The 27,757-nt window shown below is 41.6% G+C and overlaps 1 protein-coding gene across 4 annotated transcripts; it reads left to right on the forward strand.

Annotated features, from left to right (window-relative positions):
* TTLL6 (tubulin tyrosine ligase like 6) lies at window positions 1-27,757 on the forward strand. 4 transcript variants are annotated; one of them, XM_089773946.1, is made up of 16 exons: window positions 1-72; window positions 2,631-2,858; window positions 7,571-7,611; window positions 8,536-8,654; window positions 8,776-8,906; window positions 9,649-9,805; window positions 11,621-11,764; window positions 12,303-12,388; window positions 14,082-14,307; window positions 16,170-16,351; window positions 17,663-17,851; window positions 18,270-18,426; window positions 19,002-19,301; window positions 22,787-23,153; window positions 23,462-23,671; window positions 25,349-27,757. In XM_089773946.1, the coding sequence occupies exons 4-16, from the start codon at window positions 8,634-8,636 to the stop codon at window positions 25,405-25,407; spliced, it is 2,229 nt and encodes a 742-aa protein (XP_089630072.1). In that variant the 5' UTR covers window positions 1-72; window positions 2,631-2,858; window positions 7,571-7,611; window positions 8,536-8,633; the 3' UTR covers window positions 25,408-27,757. The 4 variants fall into 4 exon arrangements, with proteins under 4 accessions (XP_089630072.1, XP_089630071.1, XP_025039061.2 ...); XM_089773945.1 differs by lacking the exon at window positions 1-72 and adding an exon at window positions 2,126-2,363 and having other exon boundaries at window positions 2,631-2,857; window positions 7,573-7,611; XM_025183276.3 differs by lacking the exons at window positions 1-72; window positions 2,631-2,858 and having other exon boundaries at window positions 23,462-23,675.

Here is a 27,757-nt window from a genome sequence, read left to right on the forward strand (position 1 = left end):
CGTTACGGGGCGAGGCGGAAAGTTGGGGGGTAAAACGGGGGAGTGAGGCGGAGAGGAAGGGATCGGGGTCAGGTAAGAGCGGGGAGCCCCCAGGATCCTCCAGTCAGCGGGGAGCCCCCACTCCCCCTGCCCCCCAACAGAACCTCCAACAACCCGCACCTCAGCGCCCCCGCAGAGCCCCCCAAATGAGCAGCCCCCATCTCAGTTCCCCCGCCCCCCAACAGAGCCCCCCAACAGCCCCCACCTCAGTGCTCCAGCCCCACTGCAGAGCCCCTCCAAATGAGCAGCCCCCACCTCAGCGCCCCTGCCCCCCAGCCCTAGTGCAGAGCCCCCCAAATGAGCAGCCCCCACCTCAGTTCCCCCGCCCCCCAACAGAGCCCCCCAACAGCTCCCACCTCAGTGCTCCAGCCCCACTGCAGAGCCCCTCCAAATGAGCAGCCCCCACCTCAGCGCCCCTGCCCCCCAGCCCTAGTGCAGAGCCCTCCAAGTGAGCAGCCCCCACCTCAGCATCCCTCCATCCCCTAGCCCCAGTGAGCTCCCTGCAGTTTCCCCAGTGCACAGTCCCTGAATATTCTCCCCAATGCAGGTTCCACCTATTATCCCCTGAGCAGATTCCTTCATATTTTCTCTTGTGCAGAGTCCACCCCAGTGTAGAGCCCCATCCTGATGCAGAGCTCTCCCATTGCCCCCTCCCCCACACCCAGACTGGAGCAGGGGGGCTGTGAGGGAGTAAGGAGTGATTGGGAGCTGTCCCTTACATTTCCTTTTCTCCACCCCCTTTGTGGGAATAGTACCTAAGCATTGTTGCTTTTCCTACTGTTGCCCTGCCAGTATCAAATTGTCCCTTTCCTTGCCAATGCCAATTCCTCTGACTGGTGGAGAGCATTACTATTAGGATAGGGGTGATGGAGGAAGGGGAGCTGCTCTCCCTAGCAAAGATAGTAATATGGTGGCACTGCATAGTGGGGATTTTACTTTTTTTTAAGTTGTCTCCCCTAGACAAGGTGGTTGTGTAGGCAGCAGATACAATATCTGACTAGGTTTTGCCCTTGTTTATACTGTCACTCACTCATGCTGTCTGTCTCTAGACCCCCACCTTCTTTACCCAACAATATTACCCCTTCACATTCTTTATACTCCCCTCTTGGGGAGATGTCCATACAGATTTCAAAGGATAAAAGTGGACATATACTGTGCTATAATTTATCCAAGTTGTGCAGTGATTGACAGTGATATCTGAGTACATAACAAGCTTTCCTGTGGCATTGGTGAAACATCTCCACTGTCTGATTAGTCATAAGTGAACTTATAAATTACATTACTCATAACTAAATTTTTAAATGTAAGCTTGCAAGATGCTGTCAATATGCTGGAATTTCTGGGGGAGGGGGTCCAGTTTGCTTTTTTAAAAATATCAAAAATCACATACACAAAACTACACTAAAAGAACATTAAAGGTCCTGCTTTGGGCAGGGGGCTGGACTCGATGACCTCCTAGGTCTCTTCCAGCCCTATGATTCTATGAAAGTTACAAAGAAAAGCACTCAAATTTAGGCTATGCAATCCTAATTCACTTCCCTTGTGTATATGCATTATAATACAATCTTTATATGATCACTACTATATTTTTTCCACAGTGTCTGCGTCATTCAAGTTTTTTGTATGTAAAAATGGAGATTGGTCAGTATTTCTCTTTATTTTTGGTTGATTTCACTTTCAGGTTCTCAAAGCTAATAATGAGCTACTTGAGTGATAAATACTGCAAGGAAAATTTTAAGTGCAAACAGAAATGATGTTTTAAATAAAAAATATGAGAACATTTTTGTTAATACATAACTACTATTTATACTTTAAGAGAAATTAAGCTTTACGTCCCAGAGAATTCAGTCAAACATGTCTCTGCCAAGATGGTAGGGTAGAATCTGAAGCCATTTGAGAAACATTAACTTCTGTATAAAGATTTCCTTTACCTTAATCTCCCTGTACTTTGCCAAAAATTTCTCTGTTGGCAGCAAAACCTGATTTGTTACGCTTGGATTTGTCATCCGTCTGATCACATGTAAGCACTGAGCTGGCATTCGTGTTAGGTGCTCACTAGTCAGTGCTTTAGTATTCCATTCACAAGTCTGAGGCGGATTGAGCCTTTAGGAAGAGAGAGAGGTCAAAGTGTTAAGGGAGCACTAATTCTGATGAAACAAAAACTATAAATAAATAATTCCACTTTAGTTTCTTGCAATAACACTAAGGATTTGCACCAACGCAGCTTCCTGATATCCTATTAGAATAATATCACAGATAGCAAGAGGTCAGAAATCGTCTTCAGCATCAACGCTTTTTCCCTCTGTGGAGATATCATTCAGATGGTAATCACTAAAAGCAGATGAGATATACATACTAGACATTCTATGTTCCTTCTGATCTGGTCTGGATGGGGAGAGAGGCATAGAGAGTGTACTTGTGAGGAAGAAATGAACATATCTCTTCCTGGAATATGCAGGGAGTCATATTGTATTTTATTTTACCAAATGTATTTGAGAAAACAGCTGGATCCACAAAAAGATGGATGGAATTGTTACTCATCCCCATACACTTTTCATTTTTCTTGTGGTCTGTTGTGCCTTTTTCCACAGGATGAAGGCATCAGATATCCTGCAAAAATATGGATCCTTTGAAGGAGTGGAACAGGAGACTGAAGAGTCGGATGAGAAGGATGTAACTGAACTAGACTTCTTACCAAGAGAACTAGAAAGTGAAGATAGTGCCGTGGACACCATAGACCTGGATAGAGTGGGGTATGAAGAGAAAAAAAGAATTCAAGATCCAAACATATCCATGAAAAAGAAAAGAAAGAGAAAGAGGTTAGAAATAACTACTGAAAGGGCTTTAAAAGTCCTGAAGAAGGCATATTATGTTAGTAGGAGAGCTTCTGAAAACACAGGAGGGTAATGGGGGAGAAAATGTTGGGGGACCGGGTGTTCTGACTGGTGCTGTGCAGAAGGGGATGAACACAGGATTTTTTTGGTGAGAGAGGAATAGGTAAGTTGTGAAAGGGTGTGTCTACACTGCAGGGCTTAACTTGAAATAAGGTATGCAAATTGAGCTACATCAATTGTGTAGCTTATTTTGAAATAGGGAGCATGTACACAGCACTTATTTCAAAATAGAGCACTCTTCCTCTGACTTCCCTTACTCCTCATACAATGAGGGTTACAGGAGTCAGAGTAAAAAGTCCTTTGGCTTGACAGTATTTTCACACTATTTCGAAATAACTGCCTGCTGTGTAGACTCAGACTAAGTTATTTCAAAATAGGGTTGCAATGTCGATTTACCCTTAGGGTGTGTCTAAACTACATGCCTTCGTCGACAGAGGCATGTAGATTAGACAGATCGGCAAAGGGAAATGAAGCCACGATTTAAATAATTCATTTAAATTTACATGGCTGCCACCCTGAGCCGACAAACAGCTGACCAGCTGTTTGTCGGCTCAGCGCGCTAGTCTGGACGCTCCCGCGCCGACCTGAAAGCCCTTTATCGACCTCCCCATTATGCCTCGTAGGATGAGGTTTACCGGGGAGGTCGATAAAGGGCTTTTATGTCGGCAGGGGAGCATCCAGACTAGCGCGCTGAGCTGACAAACAGCTGATCAGCTGTTTGTCGGCTCAGCGCGGCAGCCATGTAAATTTAAATGAAGCCGCGATTATTTAAATCGTGGCTTCATTTCCCTTTTTCGAATAAACTAATCTACATGCCTCCATCAACGGAAGCATGTAGTTTAGACGTACCCTTAGAGTGGAAGGTAGATGAAATTGTTCTGGTGTTATGAAAAAGTGATGATTTTTAAGTTTCATAGGTTGTCAGCTACTGAAGTAGGTACTGCTTTTCTTGAATGTATAGAAAGAACTTAACATGTAATTGTTACTACCATAATAGTAGTTGCAGTATAGCCCAGTAGAAGAAGAATCTTTACAGACTCTGAGCATAAATATTTTTGTCGATCCCCATTTATGCTTTATCACTTGGCTTTTGGATCATGACTCTGGGGAAGCTCATTAATAGACTGGTTATTTAGGAATCAGTCTTATTGAGTAACTGCCATATCTTTTTCTCCCACTGTAACCAAAAGATAGGCACCGTATAGTACCAGATTGGAACTGAAAGCAGTAGCCAGGCCATATATTGCCCAGAGCATCCAGAAAGAGCGCTCTTCCTATAACATAGTAACTTTGGTTTCATCACTATATTCTTCCAGTATTCTGGTATTCTAGAATTTTTAATTGCGGGTATTTCTGCAGTGCCCATTGCTGTATTCTCTTTCTATATTATGTAAAATGTGCTCGCTCTTTCCTAATAAACTGTGTTGTTAAACTATAGTAATTTCTTGTTGAAAATTATCATTAGATTTCTGATGTAGCCTGACTACTGTAGCTGGTTACCCATACCATAGTAGACTTGATTAAGATTACTCTGTCCCCTTTTTATCCTTTCCCAGTGGGACTGCAATATCAGAGGTAAAATTAGGCTTTGTCTACACTGCCAATTGAGTGACAAAACTTTTGTCGGTGCTTTGTTTTGCCATGACAAATGGCAGTGTAAACAGTGTACTCTTGCCAGAAGGAGCACTTTCCTGTCAATAGCGCAAACCCCACTCACAGAGGATGGAAGTATTTTGTCACCGAAAGTATTGACAAACAGCATTTGCACTACCCGACTTTTAGTGACATGGCCATGTTGCTAAAAGTTGTATAGCTGTGTAGACAAAATCTTAGCATTATTAGCCTCTCCCTCTTCCTCTTACCATCTCTCCATCATCTCTTTCTTATTTAATTTGCATACTGTTGTCCTGTTGGTTAGAAGGCCTTCACATTCTTATTATTAACAATCAGTTAAAACTTTGTAAGTATATGAAATGCTTACAGAAAATTGTGATTCCAGTGAACCCCACCATTTTGTGTGCTGTCTCTTCATTGTAGGAGTATTCAGAGGGAGATTGCTGATCACTTATTTTGTTATGGGGAAATGGGGTTTAAGATTTGTTTTGTTTGTTTAGTTCAGAGTCGTTACTAGCTAATTTGGCACCTGAGGCAAGTCTGTCCTCGGCGCAAGCGGGGGTGCTGATGTGGCACGAGGCATGAGCAAAGACAGTGTAGTAGCTGTCTTTTCTGTTCCCCCTCAGCTATGCGCCTGAGACAAGTGCCTCACTCACCTCGCTCTTGTTATGGCACTGGTTTAGTTTTCTGGTTATTGTAGGATTAGTTTCAGTGTTTCTTTTGTATTGACTTTTGTTTGCCCTCTTGGCTGGCACAATCAGGCCAGAGGGACAATGACCACAGTTCGTTGCAGATTCTGAGGGCTTAACCTGGGGACATGGCTTGTGGACTTTGCCTCCAGAGTCTATCTCTGTGGAGGAGTGTGTTCTAGCCATGGGAAGAGAGATTAGGTGTAGTATGCCTCCCACATGAGCAAGGCTGTTGTCATGTTTGTTGCCATATTTATCTTGTTGATCAGGTGGTTGCAGAGAAGATTGTTTTGCAGAGTGTTTTTGTCTTTAGTGTTCCCTCTGCTCTAAGCTGTGAAGCCCTGCTCAGCCAAGGTGAGCCCCTCCCAGATGGTAGGGAGGGGACATTTCCTTACTGGCTGGGAGAGACTCGCTGCTTTATCCTCAGCAGGTAGCTGCTGCTGTCACTGAGGGAGAAGTGCCTCTCCCCTGACCAGGCAGCTCCGTGCATGAGTCCTGAGCCCTGGGTAGTCTTCATTAAGCAGTTGTGGGGCTGTGCTGCTGCGCAGCTTAGAGGAAACTCTATTGCTGGATTGGTCCCTCTTGACACCGGCTTCTTAAGTCACTCTTTCTAATGTGCCTACATTTTCAGGAAATAAGCGGCTGGCCAGAGACCTGCTGAATTACAGTGAGAATGCTAGTCTTATTAAAAGGATTTCTTTGGGCTAGAAAGCCCCAGAGGTTCACTGTCTCCAGTCCTTTCATAGGCAGAGCTGGGCAGGTGATGAAACAGTAGGTGGAACAGAGCCATAGGTGGGGCTGGAGCTGGGTTGGAACCAGAGCAGAGCTGTGGCTGTGGGAAGAGAGGAGCTGTAGATGGGATTGGAATTGGCCTAAATGGCACTCCCTTTCCACCCTTGTATGGGGGCTGGCTGAAGCCCTGCCACACATACCCCTACAGTTCCTCCATGACCCCCTATGGGAGCACGTCCCACAATTTGGGGACCATTGGACTATACTATGTTTGTGCCTTGGCCACTGAAGACATAGCCTGCTTTCATTGTGGGACACATCTAGTCAATCAGTGCCCTAAGAACAGGAAGGTTACCCCTGATATGGTGATTCCATTCTTACGTATGTGCAAATTTCTGTGAGTAAAGCACAGGGTGGAGAGATTGAGCTGTGACAGAGACTAGGTCCTAATGGATCCTCACAGAATCATAGAACACTAGAACTGGAAGGGACTTCGAGAGGTCATCGAGTCCAGTCCTGTGCCCTCACGGCAGGGCCAAGCACCGTCTAGATCAGGGGTGGACAAAAGGGCCTCCGCCAGAGATGGCTTTAGTGGTCCTGTGGCCCTTGACTCAGGATTAAAAGGCCTGTGGCACAGCTGTAGCAGGCTTTGGTCAGCTCACTTGGGCTTGTGAGGCTCGGCTGCTGAACTAAAAGTTGTAGATATTCAAACTCAGGCTGCAGCCTAGCCATTGGGATCTTCCTTCCTCATGGGGCCCCACAGCTTGGACTCCAGCCTGAGCACACACATCTACACAGAAGTTTTACAACCCCACAAGCCAAGTCAGCTGACTTGGGCCAGCTTCTGGCATTTAATCGGTGCATAAACTCATCTTCAGTGGCACCTCATCCTGAGCCTAGCTCTGAAATGGAAGCTGAGCTTGCTGCTATGGATTCTGTGGCTTTCACTGTGGATCCTGGCCTGCATGCAAAGCTCCAGAGTGAAAAAAGTCTGTTGGAAGCATAGGGGCTATGCTGGTTTCTGAGGTGCTATGAAGAGGGTTAGTTTAGTCCATGCAACCAGGGAGCATACTGTTGAGTGAGGGTGCTGCTGAAGGTCATTCTTTGGTTGGAAGCATGGGGAATTCTCAGGTCTCGTCCCGGCAAACCACCTTCTCCAGTTTGTATAATGATATGTGCCAGAGACCCTGTAACCAGGTGTAACTCAGAGGCACTGAGACCACTGACAAGGGAGAGTAAATTCTGCTCTAAAGCCTGAGCTGAGAGCTGGCTGGCTTCTAAGTCATGTGGTAGAGGCATATGCCGATGACCCGGGTCTGTCAGCTTTACACAGAGAATAACAGTCACACTATGTCTCTAGTATAATTGTCTTCAGAGACATCTACTTAATTATTTCCATCAAATAATTTTTTAAGTGACCACTGAGCCAAAAAAAAAGAAAAAAAAGAGAGAGAGAGAATAGCCTATTGGATGAACATTTAGATAGTGCTGTACATAAATTTGTGGAAGTACACCTGTATAGTTCCCAGGACTTCCCCATAAAGCATAAACTGTTCTTTGTCTGTCTGCCTCTGTCTCTGCTTTTTTTTGGTTTTTTTCCAGATGATCTGTGATATGTTTGACCAGCTGCAAGTATGAGAGTGGTGAGTACCTTTTTCATCTTTCCCAAATGCAGGAGATAAAGAATGGTGACCTAGTCAATTCATGTAAAGAGGGGTGCATTTTCATTTGCTCTGAAGAAAAAGAGCTCAATTTAAAATGAAATTTATTTTGTCATGTGAATTGTTAACTGAATATTAGTACTTATGAACATGAGCAAATAAAAGCATCATTTAGAAATATCATGCAGTCTGGGCAAGGATTGTGCGAGATTTTCCTCCTGGTGAAACTCATTCTTGACCCACGGCATTCCTGTTATTCCACCCATTTGGCCCCACATAGTTCTCTCAGCATATCTCATTACTGACCCAAGCATCCTCTGCTGTTTTACTACTTGCCCTCCCAAGACATAGTCTGCTAATGATGCTGAATTGTCACAGGATGAGCTTGTGATCATCAAATACATTTCCCTCATCATGACTGAAGTTAGGCAAGAATTAAAATCCTATGTGAAATCCATGAGCTTTTGCCCATGCAAGATTTGAATTTTTCTGATGGATTTGGAACATGGGGAACCAGTTCAAATAGCTCCATTCCAAATTAAATGAATCATTAACATTTTTTATTTCAAGAAGTTCTACTTTTCACCATTAGTTAGAAAGACCAATGCAAGCTTACGCCATCTCACAATTTTCTGCTGGTGTACTGGAGAGGTCAGCTTGCTCAACAATCATCAGTGAGTGACTGTCCAATTTGTCAAACAAAATGGACATTTTTGGGGCAGCAAATTCATGGGGACTAAAGGAAAAGTGGCTACCACTCAAAGTGGACATGGGGTCTGTAGATGGTTGAATTGAGTGGCATAAGTGAACCATGAGTCTAATTCTCCTTCTGAGTCCAAACAGCTAGAATTTTCTAAAGCCTAAATTTCGAATATGATTGAAACTGTTTCTTTTCTTATGATGCAGTGCGTCGCGCTGCTAAGAAGTATGGTTTACGGGAAGCAGGTGAGAATGATGAATGGACTCTCTATTGGACAGACTATTCAGTCTCACTGGATCGCATAATGGAAATGAAAAGTTATCAGGTACTCATCACTGTGAGGTAGTGAGGATATCAAATTATTACTTTTTCCCCAGTGCAAATAACAAAGAGGCTGGCAAGATGGTTGTTGTTATTATGTCTTTTCTCTGGACTTTTTTTTCCAGAAAATCAACCACTTTCCTGGGATGAGTGAAATCTGTAGAAAGGACCTGCTAGCAAGGAACATGAGCAGGATGCTAAAGCTCTTCCCAAAAGAATTTAACTTCTTTCCTAGGACGTGGTGTCTTCCTGCTGAGTGAGTTTTCCTTCTTAAAATGTCTACTGATTGATTTTTCTCTTGTCTTGCTTCCCTTCATATCACTCCCATTTTTTCCTCTCATCCTTTATTTCAGCTTACTGGTCTCTTCCTTCGTTTGGGCCTGAGTCTCTTCTTATTCCAGTGTAAAATGATAGTAACTCCTTTCACCTCCATGAAGATGCATCAATGTACAATTTGAGCAAGGGAGAAGAGAATCAAACCCATTATCATTCTGTTCTTTTATTTACACAGAGTAGTGGAAAAGACAAGGAACATTTTCACAGTTGAATGTTGTTGCTTTGAGCTGAATGCAGTAATCTGTTTCATTGCCAATGCAAGCCCCTTTGCTATTGAATGGAATACAATTCTTTTTTTATAATTAAGTCTACTGCTATATTACTCAATGGGATGGGTATTCATTGGAAGAAGAAATGATTTCTACATCATATTAAAAGTCTCTTTTATCTAAGAAACAAAAAGATCATTTCCATAACACTGTGTGACTCTAAATTTGCCTTTACTGGAAATAAAGGAGAGAGAGAGAAAGAAAAAAAGTTGTATTCCTGGCTCTGTGGAGAGACAGATATTTTTTCTTTCTGATCATTGGCTCTGTAAACATTTGCATTTGTCTGCCAAAATGTTAGCACTGGTAGGTGGTCAGACATCAAACCTTGGAATCATGTAATTCTAATTAATGTGTGACTTTTCTTTCTTTCCTCCATACCATCTCTCCTTATAGCTATGGGGATCTGCAAGCCTATAGCAGATCAAGGAAACATAAGACATACATCTGCAAACCAGACTCTGGCTGTCAGGGGAGAGGAATTTTCATCACCAGATCTGTGAAAGACATAAAACCTGGAGAGGATATGATCTGCCAGCTCTACATCTCAAGGGTAATCCCCCTGTTCCTCATGCCAAAACTACTGTTCTGTCATTCATAGTTTAATTCAGCTCAGCTTTTCTTGTCTATAATCAGCCAGCCAGTCACAAACAGCACTCACTCATTGGTCGTTGTCTTTGAATACATGACTATCAAAATAATCTCTCTCTTGTGTGCCATTGGGGTTCCTAAGTAATTTTTGAATAAGCTTTCCACTAGCAGATTTACCCACTGTTGTCTGGGTCTATAATTTGGGAATTCCATCAAGTGTATTTTAGTTCTTCATCCCTATAAACTCTTATCATTCACAATGTTTTAACAAAAAAGGGCTATAGTCAATGTGGTTTGCAATAACAGGTTCTTCTAGTTTTCAAACCTTAAACATTGATTTAGCTGTGCCAAATCAGAGCCCTACTCCACATTTCTGCATTTTATCTCTTTTCTGTAAAGTTTATTGGGAAGCAATCCTATTCCATGTTCATCCTATTTTTTCTGGCTCATCTTGGTTCAGTCTCTTTCAACATTTGCTCAGTTATGACATTTTGAAGCCTGTTCTTACTTTGGTGATTATATCTCTTTTCTGTTAGGTTTTATGAAAAGCAATCCCATTCCAGGCACATCCTGTTTTCCTTGGCACAACCAAACTCTTATGTTGCTTTAAGTTATGATAAAAGGACACTTTATACTTAATTTGGTGGCCTTAGATCTTCCCATTTAGGGAGAGTTCTTGATCAAACAGACAGACAAATTCTCTAAAATGTATCGTAGATTCACCTCTCCTCGGTGAACTAACCATTTGAGTGAACTTAACTAAATGAGGGACATCTTCTTCCTGCTGTACAGTGAGTTAGCTCTCAAAGATACACAGTATTTCTGTAGACCCAACTGGAGAAGAGAGTGAATGAATAGGATTGCTTGTGCCCTATCCTACAAACCTGTTTATAATGTATCTTACTCATGAATATATTGGCTGACATCTTGGCATTATCCTCTCTTCATAGAAAACATCCACATTCAATCCACTAGGATCTTCTGTGTGGCTTGGACTTTCATTTTGAATATGTTTCAGTATTATTTATTGCTGGTTTTTTTAACAGAGATAAAGCATGGTCTGGGGAGCTGAGATTCAGAACTGCTGGATTTTATATCTGCTCTTGCTCTGACTCACTATTTGGCATTCAGCAAATAACCATTCCATGTCAATTTCCCCACCTTTAAAATGGAGGGGGGGGAGGAAGAGGGAAAGCCTATGTGAGGATTAATGAGTTTGTTCAATGCTCAGAAAATTAATTTATAAGAATAAAGTACTCTGACAAGAATTGATTATATACCGGATACTGGGGTATATGTAAATTGTTTGCAGTATAGTAGAACGCAGGACCTCAAACAGAATTAGGGCCCATTCTACTGGATGCTTTATAATCATTTTAAGAACACCCAGACCTGTTAAGTTTCCAGGACTAGTTCTGATCATGTGAGCTTATAAAAATGATAATGCCCTTCATAAGGTTTGCAATTATCCTTTTTTGGATGGAATGTCTTATCCAAACAGTTACCCAATTTCTAAAATGGAGATAGGTAAGGAAGTGTTATCTTCCAAAGGATATTGAAAGATTTAATTGGTTAATAACTGCCTAGCAATGTAAAGAAGGAAAGTGATGTATATGTGCTAATGTGTTATAACGTTTGCAAGACTTGTTTTTTTCAGCCTGTAGGTAGGACTGTACAGCTATTTTCATCACCTCAGCTTTGAGTTAATGAGTTACTAATGTTCCTCTTGTTCTTCAAACAAACTATAATCAACTTGGTTTCATCTTCTCTTTCCCAGCCTTTTATTATTGATAGTTTTAAGTTTGATCTGAGGATTTATGTGCTGGTAACATCATGTGATCCTTTGAGGATATTTGTCTATAATGAGGGCCTTGCACGCTTTGCTACATCAGCCTATTCCGATCCCTCACACAGCAATCTGGTAAGTAAAGAGCTCTGTTAACATAAATTAACACCATTCAAATTCATAACAACAGGAACTATCTGTGGCACAGAAAGATAATGTTTTTGACTGCTACAATACCTTTAATCTGAGAATCTCCCTGTCCTTCACAAACAATAATAATTAAGTCTCATTTCATCACTGTGATACGGGTAAGGTATGGATGAACACCTCAAACACCACTGAAATGCAGCCACCTCTGTGGTAGAACATGGCTAGAGTTTAAAAGCGCACAATATCACTACATAATAGTTTCAGGACAGTTAGGGGCTGATCCTGCAAACACTTTCGTGTCACAATGACTTCCCATATAAATGATCCCATTTAAATGATCTTAAGACTATTTTGGGTTCATTAGAATGATGAAATCAATATTGAGCTGATCATATTTATTGCTATTAAATGCCTTGTGATTAAGATTTTTTTCTGTGTTAAGTAATGTCACCTGGTATCATGTACAAGAAGAGTGAACAAGACAGTTGCCTTTCTAACCTATAACCCACTTGTTTATTTGCAGAATAATGTTTGCATGCACCTGACTAATTATTCCATTAATAAGCACAGTACTAATTTTGTCCGAGATGAAGATTCTGGAAGTAAGAGGTAAGAAGGAGAAAATGTTAATCTTAACCAGCTAGTCTAGTCTCCTGAATCTTCATACATATTTCTACGCTTTCTTCATATATGTTTAAGAAATATTTCTTTCCATGGTATATTTTGTGTCATTAGTTACATAAGCCATTGAAGGGGTTTCAGACTTTGGGTTGTGGCTTGTAAGGACAATTCAACAGCTGGTAGTGAGACATTTTGTTTACCTGTGCCTGCACAGGTACATGGAATCGCAACTTCTGTTGGCCAATGGGAGCAAGCAGTCCTTGGTAGTTATGTGCCAATGTTTCTTCTGCAGGTCTCTGTTGATGCCAGAAAGACTCCAGTAGTATGTGATCATTTGGAGCAATGCCTTGGTCACTGTCCAACAGTGTAAATGTCTTCTTTCTGCTTCCTATCCTAAAGCCTTGTCTATACATGAAAGTTGTACAGCTCTGACTATACAAATATATTTAAATAAGTATCACCCACCTAGTACAGACACAGTTATATTTGTAGAAAGGTGCTTCATGGTGGTATAGATATTACCAGACAGGAAGGGGAATAACTATTCTAGCATAAGACATCTTTATACCAGTAAAACTGTGTCCATCTACAGTACAGTGAGGATGAAGGCTCTGAGATTGATCCAAAGATCAATTTAGTGGGTCTTGTGAGGACCCAGCAAATTGACTGCAGATCACTCTCCAATCAACCCCATTATTCTACTCTAGATGAGAAGAGAAAGGTAAGCCAATGGGAGAATTTTTCTTGTTGATCCCCCATGGTGCAGTAACTCAGCCAAAGGTACATTATTCATCTAACTCAGGGTTTCCCAGCCTATGGGTCAGGACCCGAATATGGGTGGCCATTACATTTCAAAAGTATTGCCAAGTTTCTCCCCAGGTGGCTCTGCCCCCTACCTCCCCCCGTTTTTGAATTGCCTTGGGTCATCAAGTCTTCCTGAATTGTCAAAATGGGTCGCCATCTAGAAAAGGTTGGGAACTGCTGATCTAGCGGGAGTTGAGTATGTTAGGTCGACTTTTTGCAGTAGTGTAGACGTAGGCTAAGGCTTCTACTAAAACAACTATATCATTTAAAAAACCACACACATCCCCACTGGCATAATTATACCCAGGGCTTGACAAATTGCTGTTTCTACTCGCCCATTGCGAGCAGATTTCAGCCGGTCGCCCTGTTCACCGGCAGCGCACGCATGCGCAATGCGGGTCTTGTGCATGAGCAATGCGGGGCTGGCGAGTAGATTTCGCCGCCATTTGTCAAGCCCTGATTATACCAATACAATTTAAAGTGTAGAACTGTCCAAAGACGGAGAGATTAATTAGAACAGTGGTTCTCATTATTTTCCATATAAGGAATCCTTTCCTGTATTTCTGGGATCCTCTCTCTATTAGCAATATAGTTAAGGCAGGCAGGACATACTTTACTGACACTTATTCATAACATAACTGTTGAGAATCCTTGTAGTAATGCATAGGCCATCCTCAATATCTGAGAAGAGCTTACATTGATATATGCAAGAGTTTCAATAATAATTTGTTTTGTTAAACTTTATTTTGTTTCTGCAGGTATATGAATATAATGAACTATGCTTCACTAAAGCAGCATAAAAGCAAACAGAAAAGTGCTTACTGTGCACTGATTTGACATTAATATGGGTTACCAACTTATTTTTTTTTCTTAATAGGAAGCTCTCCACCTTTAATAAGTACATGCAGAAGCATGGCTATGATATCGACCTGATGTGGCTGGATATAGAAGATGTTGTTATTAAAACCCTGATATCAGCACATCCTGTTATCAAACATAACTATCACTCTTGTTTCCCCAACCACACTGTGGGTAGTGCTTGCTTTGAAATACTAGGATTTGATATTCTGTTGGATCTCAAACTCAAACCTTGGTTGCTTGAGGTAAGAACCACAGCAAAGAACCACTCTTAGATCTTATAACATGTCCATACTGTGAACTGGTATCCTTTTTCACCTTTCCTTACCTCTGGGGCCAAATTCTGCCAAATGAGTTGCTATCACAATACACAAGCCTCTTCCTTAACACCAATTTTGCCTTTTTGTTTCTCTAGATCTCCTAACAAAAGTCCATTGCATATCATCTCCTGCATTATTCCAGAAGCTTGGAAAACTGATTGGTGACCAGCAGAGGGGGTTAGACTACAGAAAAGCTAAAAACAGCATGCCCACAGACAGTCACATTGATCTGTAGCCTTGACATTTAAATGTGTTCCTGCATGTGGGGACAGCCTTACTCTCCAGTTCTTTGCACAAAGGACTCTTCCAGGGTTATCCATTAACTTCAATAGGAGCTGAACCTGCTAATATCAGAGTCTGAATTTGGTCCTCACAGTAAATCTAATTACATAAGAATGGCCATACTGTGTCAGACCAAAGGTTCCTCTAGCCCAATATCCTGTCTTTCAACAGTGGCCCATGCCAGATGCTCCAAAGGGAGTGAACAAAACAAGTAATCATCATGTGATCCCTCTCCTGTCATCCATTTCCAGCCTCTGACAAAGAGAGGCTAGCGACACCATTCCTATTCATCCTGGCTAATAGACAGGATGGACCCTAACCTCCATGAATTGATCTAGTTCTTTTCTGAACCCTGTTAAAGTCCTGGTTTTCACAACATTCTCTGTCAAGGAGTGCCACAGGTTGACCGTGCACTGTGTGAAGAAAAACTTCCTTTTGTTTGTTTTAAACTTGCTACCTATTAATTTCATTTGCTGTCCCCTAGTTCTTATGTTATGGGAACAAGTAAATAACTTTTCCTTATTCACTTTTTCCACACACGTCATGATTTCATAGACCTCTATCATATCCCCCCTTAGTCTACTTTTTTCTAAGCTGAAAAGTCCCAGTCTTTTTAAACTCTCTACATATGGGACCTGTTCCAAACCCCTCATAATTTGTGTTGCCCTTTTTTTAACCTTTTCCAATGCCAATATATCCTTTTTGAAACAAGGCAACCACATCTGTATGCAGTATTTAAGGTGTGGGCATCCCATGGTTTTATATATATATATTTACTCATATATATTACTCATCTTGCACGGAATACTATATTGGTTCAAGCTGCACCACTCTTGCAACTTGCACCTGTTTTCTGCCAAATCTAATCCACCCATTGTGTCACTTTGAATTTGGCCCATGGATCCTACTATACATCTGTTTCATACGTTGAAGTCTGTCAAGGATTCTTGCCAACACCAGATTCTGATTGGAATCCCTGTCAATCTAGTTTTCAGTCTAGTTTAATGTCCTGGGCTACGTCTAGACTGTCATGATTTTCCGGAAATGCTTTTAACGGAAAAGTTTTCCATTAAAAGCATTTTCGGAACAGAGCGTCTAGATTGGCACGGACACTTTTCTGCAAAAGCACTTTTTGCGGAAAAGCGTCCGTGGCCAATCTAGACGCGCTTTTCCACAAAAAAGCCCCAATCACCATTTTCGCAATTGGGGCTTTTTTGCAGAAAACAAATCTGAGCTGTCTACACTGGCCCTTTTGCGCAAAAGTTTTGCACAAAAGGACTTTTGCCCGAATGGGAGCAGCATAGTATTTCCGCAAGAACACTGACAATCTTACATGAGATCGTCAGTGCTTTTGCGGAAATTTGAGCGGCCAGTGTAGACAGCTGGCAAGTTTTTCCGGAAAAGCGGCTGATTTTCCAGAAAAACTGGCCAGTCTAGACACAGCCCTGAGGTATAATTTTCATTGGCTATGAACTACAGTTAATAGATAATATTCTTCGTTTCAGGTGAATCACTCTCCAAGCTTTACCACTGACTCCTGGCTAGATAAAGAAGTGAAGGACCAACTACTGTATGACACTTTGGTTCTGATAAACTTAGGGGCCTGTGACAAGAGAAAAATCCTAGAAGAAGCGAAGCGGCGTGGAAAGGAGAGGATCCTGAAGCAATGCCGTTCTCGAGAGACCAGGTGTGTCCTACTATAGCTTCATCTAATTTCCTCTGATTATGTGAACCATAATTTTAAGGTGACCTGCAAATAATTTTTTTAAATGGCTTTTGTTTCTTTGTGATGTATACAGATGACCTGAACTGATTATTTTTAAAGGTTTTTTCTTTCCTGTTTTTTTAACCTTCAAACTACCAAGATTGTAAAGTCTAGCCTTTCCTGGCTTTGCTGGAGCGCCGCTGGGATACAAAAGGTTGTTCATTATAAGTTCTTCATAATCAAACTAAAAAAGTAAGGGTGCTGAATGTATAACAAAGTCTTCCTTTATTCAAAACGTTAATTAACATTTATTGAACAATTTGTTTAAATTAACAAAAGTAATCTGACTAATGATTGCTTCCCCTCTTGATAGCTCATCTTTCGCTTTGTGCACTGTTGTGATATCATAATTTCATTACAGGTTGAACTTTAGCCCGGCATTTTCTGGTCCGGTAATATCTCTGGTCTGGTATGATTTTAGTTAAGCAGATGTCCATTTATCATAGGTGTGGCCAAGTTTCCCACAGTCCTATAAAGTTTGTTTACAGCCACCAGTCCTGGCCCTCAGTGTCCTGTACTGTTATTTAGCTCTAATTTATCCCTAAATGTCTTCTAAGAACCCAGTAAGCAGTGGAAGTGTTGGTAGTGCTGCTAGACAGTTTTGATCTCCTATGGTTTGGCATCGGTCAGGTCCCAAGGTGCTGGACTAGAGACGTTCAACCTGCAGTTCTTTAGTCATCATAGAGTCTTCTGGTTTAGACAGTTCCCGAATTTTTAATGTAAAAAACGAGCAAAAGATAAAATAAAAGTTCAGACCCTCTTTAACAACCACAGGGAAACCAGAAAGGAGACAAGCTCATTTTTTTTCCTTTGCAGATAATCTTTACATTTATGTTATGGGCTTGCTACATAGGAAAAAAATGAGAACCGTTCTGCATTAAGCCAAAACAAAGATGACAGGATTAGAGATGCAATTACAGTGTGAAACGAAACTTCTGTTCTGGAGATTTTTCCAAGGAGCTTGGCTTCACTTAAAATGCTGCAGCTTTGTTGCTGTCGTGCTTCGATAAAGGTGCTACCCATGCTGACATGGGGCTTCTCCAGAGGGTGTAGTTACTCCACTGCCTGGAGAGGTGATAACTGTGCCAGTGGGAGAAGTCCTCCTGTCAACTGGCAGTGAGATCTGCGTAATGGGGTCACTCAGAGATGCAAGCAATGCAGTTACAATTACATAAATTCCTATTCTGGATCCCACATGATTTGTTAACGGGTCTATCTGGGTTTTTTTTCCAGGGCTGAGGAGTATAAGAACTGCCAGGCCACTTGGCTGAAACAAGCTGAGAAATATGAGGAGAAAAACACAGGTGGTTTTCGTAGAATTTATCCCACATCTGATTGGGACAAATATGATAAGTTTTTCCAGAACAATAATTCACTCTTTCAGGAGACTGCAGCTTCCAGGGCACGAGAAGAACATGCTAGGTAAGGAGTATTTCCCACTCAGTTTTCATTAGAGAGGGTAGAGGATGCATCCTGAATTAGTATTAAATCAAAATACCCGTCACTTACATGGCACTTTATGTAAACTGATGGTTCTTTCAGATGGCCCTGTCAGATAGGTAAATTAATATTATCAATCTTAATCTGACAGGTGGTAAAATGAACACACATAGGTCAAGTGACATGCTCACAAATCCATGTTAAAGCCAGGATTAGAATTCTAGAGTTCCTGAGTTCAGGGCAGAGCTCAATACTCTAAATCATGTTGCCTGTAGATTTGACCAGATTTGTTCCATATCAGGCAGAATTTGTTGCCAAGATCCAGTGGGACTTGCAAACTGACAGATCTCATCAGAACTATTTTAGATCTTTTAGAACCCACCTGTTTCTTTATCTACAGGCAGCAGCTACAGGAACTGCGAATGAAGCAGGAGCAGAAAACAGCCCATTTGCAAGAGAAGAAGATAGAGCTGCTGGGAGAGTCAGGATGTGAAAAAATGAAGACTTTCAAAAATAAGCTGGTGAGAAGGGCAGCTACAGCACAAAGACTGAAGCAGGTGTGATTAGGGGGGATGATTCAGTTGATTTTTCACCAATTTTCCTTCTTCTTGGGGTAGGGGAATAGAAGCCCTAAAGGTCAGAAATAGAACATCCACAAGAAAACTAATGAGATGGGATATAACAGCAATGGGGATATTCGTGTGTGTCTGTGTGTATACACACACACATATGAAAACTCCACTTTTTTCCATCCAATCAGGTGAAGGACCCAGCGCTAATAATCTACAGGGTTTTTTTTCCATGTAGGCAAATATGTGCACCTTATAAGCAAATATCACCACCTAGATCTGGTTGTCATCTTTTTTGTGCCACACCACAAAAATGTTTCCTCCTTTCTCAGCAGTACCCCATATCAGATTGGCGAGGGGTCATCTGGCACTGGACATGCCTCCCTTAGGTTTATACAAATGGAGAATTCCCCACCACAAAGGGACTTCTCCACTGTCCATTTGCAGCTAGAACACGGTCCTTTTGTGCCACTTAAACCAGAGAAAGTGGCCGTAGTTCTTATTCTGGTAATAGTATTGCTCTTTATTCATATGAGATTTAATTTATTTTCTTTCATTCTCAGCATTATCTTTGTTCGGAGTCAGGACCGGGCACTTCTCTCCTGCTTCAAAGTTTCTCAGGGGAAAAAGAATCAAAGAAAGAAATTGTTAATGGGGAATCAATTCAACAAAAAATGCGCCCCACATCTGATGAGTATTCAAATGCACCTGAAAAACAATCAGGGAGGCATTACAGGTCCATGCCAAACTTGACAGAGCAAAACTCAACTGGTGCCTCCAACCAGTACAACTCCAACCCAGACCCAATGGACCAGGCAGTACATGGTCATCACTCTGTAGCAGATATGGACATCAGATTAATAGTAAGTAGCAGAACAATTGTATATACATATAGTAGTTTGCCTATGTTTCTATCTGCAGTCCATTCAAACATCCATCTCAGACTAGATATGGCACTTAATGTGGGCCCTGGCACTAACCTACAAGCTGTCTATTGTCTACATTTCTTCAGGCTCACTAAAAAGGGTTAATATGAGTAGTTGTTCAGTATAATTAACATTAAAACAAGGAAGAAGGACCATCAAACAGGGAAAGAGCAAATTAAAGAATATTTAGGTAAATTAGCTATATTCAAGTCAGCAGATCCTTATGCAAGTCATCAGTAGGATACTTAAGGGATGAGTGTAAGCAATATCAAAACTGTTAGCAATTATCTTTGAGAATTCATGTAGGATGGATGAGGTCCCAGAGGATTGGAGAAGAGCAGACATAGTACCTACTTTTAAAAAAGGGAACAAAGAAGATCTGGGGAATTATAGACCAATCAGCCTAACTTGGAAACCTGAAAGATACTGGAACTAATTATTAAACATTCAATTTGTAAACAGCTCTAGAGCATGTCTACACAGCAGGGCAAAAGTCGAATTAAGCTACACAACTTGAGCTACATCAATTGTGTAGCTTAAGTGGGAATAGCTTAATTCAGCTTTTGGTGCTGTCTACACAGCAGGAAGTCGAAGGAAGAATAGTCTTCCATCGACTTCCCTTACTTCTCATGAAATTAGGGTTACATGGAATACTTTGCAGTTAATGGAGTCGGAGTAAGACACACTGTTTGTTATTTTGGAATAACATCAGTTATTCTGAAATAACGCTGCTGTGTAGACATACCCCTAGAGGATAATCAGGGTATAAGAACAAATCTTGCCAAATGAACCTAATTTTCCATGTTGACAGCATTACTGGCATAGTGGATAAGGGAGACGCAAGAGACATTATGCATCTTAATTTTAGTAAGGCTTTTGACATGGTCACATGCAACATTCTCATAAGCAAACTAGGGAAATATGTTCTAGATTAAACTATTAAAAGGTAGGTGTATAGCTGGTTGAAAGACTGTTCTCAAAGAGTAGCTATCAATAGTTTGCTGTCAAACTGGATGTTAACTAGTGTGACCTTGCAGGGATCAGTTTTGTGTCCAGCACTATTCAATAGCTTAATTAATGACTTGGATAATGGAGTAAAGAACATGCTTATAAAATCTGGAGACAACAAGCTGGGAGGGTTGCAAACACTTTAGGGGCTAGGATTAGAATTTAAATTTATCTTGATAAATCAGATAAATGGTCTGAAATCAACAAGATGAAATTCAATGAAGTGCAAAGTATTGCACTTAGAAAGGAAAGATCAAATGCACAACTACAAAATGGGGAATAACTGGCTAGGAGGTAATACTGCAGAAAAAGATGTAGGAGTTATAGTAGATCACAAATTGAATGAGCCAACAATATGATGCATTTGAGAAAAAAAATGATATCAGCATGGGATGTATTAACTGGAGTGTCATATGTAAGACAGTCTAGTCTAGTTTACACTGGTGAACCTTCAACAGAAATACTATGTCCAGTTTTGGGCTCCACACTTGAGAAAGATGTGGATAAAATTGGAGAGTCTTAAGAAAAGCAACAAGAATGATCAATGTTTTAGAAAACCTGACATATGAGGAAAAGTTTAAAAACCTGGGCTTGTTTAGTTTTGAGAAAAGAAGACTGAGGGGACCTGACAACAGTCTTCAAATATGTTAAGGGCTTTTATAAAGAGGGTGATAATAATTTGTTCTCTAAATGTACTAAAGACAGACCAAGTACTAATGGGCTTAATCTACAGCGAGTTGGATTTAAATTAGATATTAGGAAAAACTTTCTAACTAAAGAGATTTAAGACCTTGAACAGGCTGCCTCCAAGAGAGATTATGAAATCCCTATCATAGGGATTTTAAAGAACAGGTTGGGTAAATGTTCATCTGAAGTGGTTTAATTTTCCTTTTCTTGTCACAGAGCAGAGGTCTGCACTTGATGACATCTTGAGATCCCTTCAAGCCTTGCATTTCTATAATTCTGTTATTCTACAAAGGATATAATTCTAATGGAAATTAGTCTATTTATATTAAATGACAAGCTCAATATACAGATAAGTCAGAGGTCAGAGCAGGTGGTATGTCCAAGCTAGATCCACCCACAATTCCAAGATCTACCTGCAATCCTGGGATAGATAGGTATTTCTTCTAAAATTATCAGCAGCAGTGAAATGATTCATGTTGAAATACAAATGATCATCATTAGACTGTAAAGTCAACACCTCGTTGAAGTGAATGGGATAGTTTACAGCTCACTAATTTTTCTTCCAAAAATACATTCCACTGTCATTCTGCAGCTGCTGAGGGAGTTGGTGCTGTCACAGTGGTCAGCATATAGCTTCATGAGCAAAGGAGCACGCCCATGAGATTAATGGAATAATTTATGGATTGTTTTTCGGAAGACTCATTCAGACAACAGTATGGGTATGTCTACACTGCATCCCTAGTTCGGACTAGGGATGCAGATGGAGACGACCGAAGTAGTTAATGAAGCGGGGATTTAAATATCACACGCTTCATTAACATGATCTCGCCGGTGTGCTAGTTCAAATCACAGCTGATTTGAACCAGGAAGTGTGCACCGGGACGTGTTAGTTCGAACTAAAGCCCTTAGTCCTAACTAACGTTACTCCTCAAAAAATGAGGAGTAATGTTAGTTCTGACTAAGGGCTTTAGTCCGAACTAACGCGTTCCGTCGCACACTTCCTGGTTTGAATCAGCTGTGATTCCAACTAATGCGCCGTCGAGATCATGTTAAAGAAGCGCGGGATATTTAAATCCCCGCTTCATTAACTACTTCGGTCGTCTCCATTTGCATCCCTACTCCGAACTAGGGATGCAGTGTAGACGTACCCTCTGTTACATAAGATGGAAGCCATCTCCTCCATCATAAGTGCTAAAATGTTAGACCGCAAATCTCTGTGCCTCCATATGCTTTGCAAAGGAATGGAAGGAGGCAAATATGACTTCAATACAGTCCCCCTAATCTTGTAGCAGCTGTTGGCCTGCCTGGGCCTCCAGCATAAATATATCAGCTTCCAGGATTCTCCAACCTATGCTTTGGCTGCAGCAGCCCCAGATGAGCTCTTTGACAGGTGACACTACCTGGAACGCAGTATGCTAAGACTGCCCCTTCCCTGCTTCAGCATGCCTACTGTACTGCCTCTCTTCTATAGAGACAGCTCAGCACTGGCCTGGGAGCCCCATTAACTGGGCTCTCTCTCAGAGCTTGTTTCTGGCTCCTTTACTGCCCCTAAACTCCACTGGGTTAATGTAAAGGGGCATTTGCATGAGGGAGAATCAAGCTTTTAGTTTTTTTAAATAATAATCAAATTTCAAATCCTGTAGAAACTGCTAGGGTCACTAGAAAAGTTTTGGTCAATCTGACTTTTGCCCCTCACTACCGTGATCTTTCTGATTTTTTCCTTGCAGCTCCAAACACCAGGGGATTGTGCCAGAGTATCAGATAATCCAATTCATTCTTCTTCAAAACCTTTCCCAACATTGGCTCAGCCTCAGGCTGCGATCACAACAGCAACTGATGTGGTTTACTGTGGAAGCACAGTCATTCAGAATGTGGTGCCATTTGGATGTCAGAGAGAATATTACCAGTCTCGTGCCAGAGAGAACTTGGTTTCATACTCAAAAATCCATAGACCACATGGAAACCTGTTAGAACCTGATATAGAAAAAAACCCCATCTTGATGTCGGAATTCTTCAGCAAGCTCAATTTATCACCAGGAGAGAAGGCCATAATATTCCCTTTCCGTCACTACCCTCATCTCATCAATAAAACACGTGAGTGCCATCTTCATGGAGCACATTTGTATTTGGCACTTACATGATACATTTCTGTGGAAATACAGGGTGATAGTCCCAGTATGCTTCAGACACACATGATTATTACAGCACAAGAGGAAATTCTAACATACCCACAATCTTAGTGTAAGAATACAATAGATATGCCCCTATAGTATTCTTACACTCTGTCTCACTATCTATTCTACCTTTTATCTCAGATACAGATACACAGACATGAACTCTACGAAAAGAGGTCTGGGGTACATATTGATTGCGGACTATAAATCTGACTTTTGTTTACACAGAAAGTGCTTTCCACTCCAGTAGAATCTATCTGAGTAGCAGAAACTCCATAGACAAGAGACAAACGAAACTTCAGAGTGCTCAAGTGGTATTCCAAAAAACAAACTGCCACCAGTTCAGCCTTCAGGATCTTTTGGTGATCTCCACTCCAGCTCGAGTGAACCCACGTCTTAAGAAAAGCAATACTCTGACTTCAGGGGATAATCCAACAGGCAGGTAATAGATAGAATCACTCTGCTGTAATGTTGTACAGGTCAGTAGCAATCTGGGCTCCTTCAGGGAATACTTTGCTGTTAATAGACATTGGTGAGGGGTAAATTGCAGTGTGAAGTTATACTGTTTAATTTTTAGTTGTAAGGTCAGGCTATCGCAGAAAATCTTGTTAATAACGTAACACAGTCAGTGACATTCTTTTTTCTGAGTAATCACTGTATCAGTCCCTCAGTTTGATGCTCAGGTGTTCTGTGCTTAATGGTATTGGGGAAAATTTTCAGAAGAGCTTAAGTGCCATTTTCAAAGGTGACTTAGGTACTCAAGAGCTAAAATGTCATTGAAAGACTTAGACTTCTAAGGCCCAGATCCTCAAAGATATGTAGGTATGTAACTCCCACTGTAATCAATCTAAAAATCAGTGGTAGGTAGGTGTTTAAATACCTTTGAGGATCTGGGCTTTAAGTGCCAAAGTCACTTTTGAAAATAGGAATTAGTCTCCTAAGTCACCGAGAGACAGATTTTTAAAGGAATTTACCGTAGTTGCCGAAATATTCACAGACACCTAGTGGGATTTTAAAAGCACCTAGGCTCTTTATAAAATCCCACTAGGCATCTATAGGCATCTTTACATAGCTATATGCCTCTAAAAATCTAGCTTTTAGGCACTTCTGAAAATTTTACCCAGCATCTTTTGATAATACATAACCTCAAAGCCTGGAACACAGGGGTTTCATTACACTTTTTGTAACACCAGGGGGTGCTAAACCCAGTCTCCTTTTCAAGTTGGGTCACTGCCTTCCTAGATTCCTGCTATAGTTTCAACTGGATGCATTCTTCTTCACATCCCTACCTATAGATTATTGGATGGTGTTGCTGCTTTAGAAAGCTCACTGCATTTCATTGTTGGGTGACTAATCTCTATATTTTAGCACCTGTGGATCTTTCAGGATAAAACAGATGTAATCTACTAATATTGTTATTGTCAGTTTCTGGTATAAATCTACACATGGGAATAGCAATGAACTCATGCCGTGATCTGGGACAAGGAGGCACAGCAGAGAAGGTGCATTCCAGGAAGAAAAAGAGCAGATTCCAGGCTGTTATAGCAGTGAGAGCAATTCATGGCATAATTTACAGTAAACTCCCAAGGGTTGTACTACAAAATCTTTCATAGTAGCCCTGAGTGCTATACTACTCCACCTTTCTCTTGAGGGCTGTGAGAAGGGTATATAACATCTCAGATACTGGACTGTTATATCTCCTATAACTAAGGAATTTTCCCAACACTCGTGGCTTCTTTCTGGATGCTACACATTGCTGGAAAGGTGTATAGTGGCTGGAGTGCTTATTTGTCCCTATTTGGCATTATTCAGTGTGGCATCTGACTCAGAAATGATCTGTTTTCTTGGTCTGAACTGTAGGTAGTCTAAAAAGAGAATGAAGCTGCTGCCTTCTTCATTTCTCCTATCATATATAATGTTAGAACTTCTATGAAAAGTGCTAGAAAATGTATCTTTGACCCACCTATTCAGTTTGTTTGTTGTTATATTTCCTTCCTGACAGGGCCTGAGCAGAACAGTGGCATTGTTTTGCCTCCTGAAGCCTGAGAGATGCTCACGCATATAGACAGTGTGTTCATCAGGAACTGACAGAACCGTTTTGTTGTTTCTTTTCAGATATACTCACTGGTGACTGCCTCCAGTTATGCAGCTTCCATAGCATGAAACATCACTGAATGACCAATGAAATTTGCTTTTAAAAACTGTCAGGAGTTTGTGGGTGTCTTGATGGGAAACTGCTGTACTGGAACTTGATGTAGATCTCCTCCTTTTAGCAGTGTCTGCTTGCTGCCAACTCTTGTTTTGTTTAGTGAAAAATGCTTTTATAAGAAGAATTACAGTGTGATGTCTGTTCTATACCCTGCACAACTCCAAATAACATCAGCTGGAAATGCACAGCTGTATCCTTGCAACATCATTTGAAAAATTGCCTTAACATTTGCATGACAAATTTATTTCAGCTAATATAGGGTGAAACTACAGTCCTGACTTCTAACAAGAGTTAAAAGGAAATAAAAATGGGCAGTGTAGTATTGAAGAGGTTACTACTTCTCAACATCACAGAAAGCAAAGGCAGAAGGCTAAAACAAAAAGTGCAACGGATACATTCTGTGGGGGAATATTGTAGATGCTTTCTACATTGACAGAGTATTTAATTCACCTCTCTGAGAGGCAGTATGTGGGTCTATAGAAGTATTCTTTCATTGACTTATCTGCATCTTTTATTGGAGGTTAAGCTGACCTAACTACATTGCATAAGGCACTAAACCTTTCATAACCCTGAGTGATATAATTAGGTCAATCTAAACATTTAAGCAAGCGTAGGCTTCCCCAAACATGATGCTGCAGGTTTTTAGATTCAGCAGTGTTTGTAGTTTAGACTCTTCCATTGGGAGTCAGTATTTTGCATTTAACATTCTCAGAGTACTCATCACTCAAAAATGCCTTTTGTTGTTCCGGTCTCAATCTGATTAGTGGAGACAAGATCTAAAATCACTGTGAGAAGTTAATTCATTGAACGGAGCTGCATCTTTTTCAAGCTGAATTTCTGAACCTGCGTGTTTGATTCTAAAATTAGTAATAGCAATGGCTACTTAGCTCATGCTGAAAGCCACAATACAGGGTAGCTGGATGACTGACGGGATACATGGATGTAGCTAGGGGCAGAAGGCTAGGTAATGCAAGTACTGCTAGTTAGAAAATGCACTGGTCAGTTGGAGAGGTGGTAAGATCCATCACCTTGTCATGATGGGTGATCACTCATTGCCACCTCTCAAGGTCTTTCAAGTGACGTCTGTAGGTTGTCCAAGTTTCAGACCCATACAATAGTGGTGGGAGAATCATGGCTTGATGGACCTTGTCATAATGTTTGCATTTGTGAACAAGGAAATCCCACTAGTTCATTATTAATTATATAGTGCCAGTATCTCTCTACAAGAAGGCACTGGTCTTTCCCAGTGGGCTTACAATTCAAGCAGTGATTTCACTGAGAAGTTTATCCAAGTAAGGAATGCAGATTTAGGCCCGAAGTGATGAAGTGAGGGATTAGTTAGTTTTCCAGGGGATTTGCATGCAGGGGGTGGACTCATTGTCTCTGGGAGCTACTGGTTTAAGAGGGTGGGGGAAGCTTGTTGCAGGAACCAGCACAGAACTGGGGACCCTGGCCAAAGGAGACCCCATGGTTGGTGACCAGGAGACCCAGCTCCCATAGCATAGCTGGTTCTGGTCAGTGGAAGGACAATGGGCTGCAGAGAAAGGACCCTGGTGACATGACCAGCTGGTTCCAGCCAGGGGGAACAAAGGATAGATGAGAGGGGAGGTGAAGAAGAAAAGGGCCAGGCAACACTGTTTACCTGGCCAGAAGGCAAAGGACAGGAGAGTATCTGCTGGGGAGGGATATCAAAGGCTCAGCTGAAAAGGCGGGGGGGGGGGAAGGGTTCTGTATTGGGAAGGGAGAACAGGCAGAGCCACCTGGATGTAGGAAAGGCTTAGACATGCTGTGCTGTGGGAGGCCAGGCGTATGAGCCCTGAGAGTTCCTATGCTGTGTTCAGATGCTCAATAAATCCTCCTGTTTTGTGCTAGCTGAGAGTTGCTCAGATCTAGAGAACAGGGTTGCGTTATTCCCTCTAGGCGTGGAGGACCCATGTGTCCAGAGCGAGTGGACTCCTTGCGGGGGCCCATGGCAAGCGACAGGTGTGCTGAAGATTCAGAGAGGTGTGGTTTCAAGAAGCAGAGGGGCTTAACTCCTGAGAGAGCGCGAACCCCCAAGAAGAGCTGTCCCTCCTAGGGACCATATGGGGTCTGTGATGCACCTTTCATCCCATTCAACCCTGGGAGCTACAGGGGCTTGCAGTGACCCCCAGCACAAGTTAAAAAGAATCTATGTGCTGCTCTAAGTTGCTCCAGCCTGTAATAGTCTCCAAGGGGCCTATGCACTTGTAAGGTTCCCTGAAGCACAGGCATTCAGATCTTGCCCCATGCATGGGAGACATGCAGGCCCTGGCATAGAAGCAGCTATTCTAGCT

Source organism: Pelodiscus sinensis, chromosome 29 (genome assembly GCF_052426305.1).
Source record: "Pelodiscus sinensis isolate ZL-2025 chromosome 29, ASM5242630v1, whole genome shotgun sequence".
Classification (NCBI taxonomy): domain Eukaryota; kingdom Metazoa; phylum Chordata; order Testudines; family Trionychidae; genus Pelodiscus; species Pelodiscus sinensis.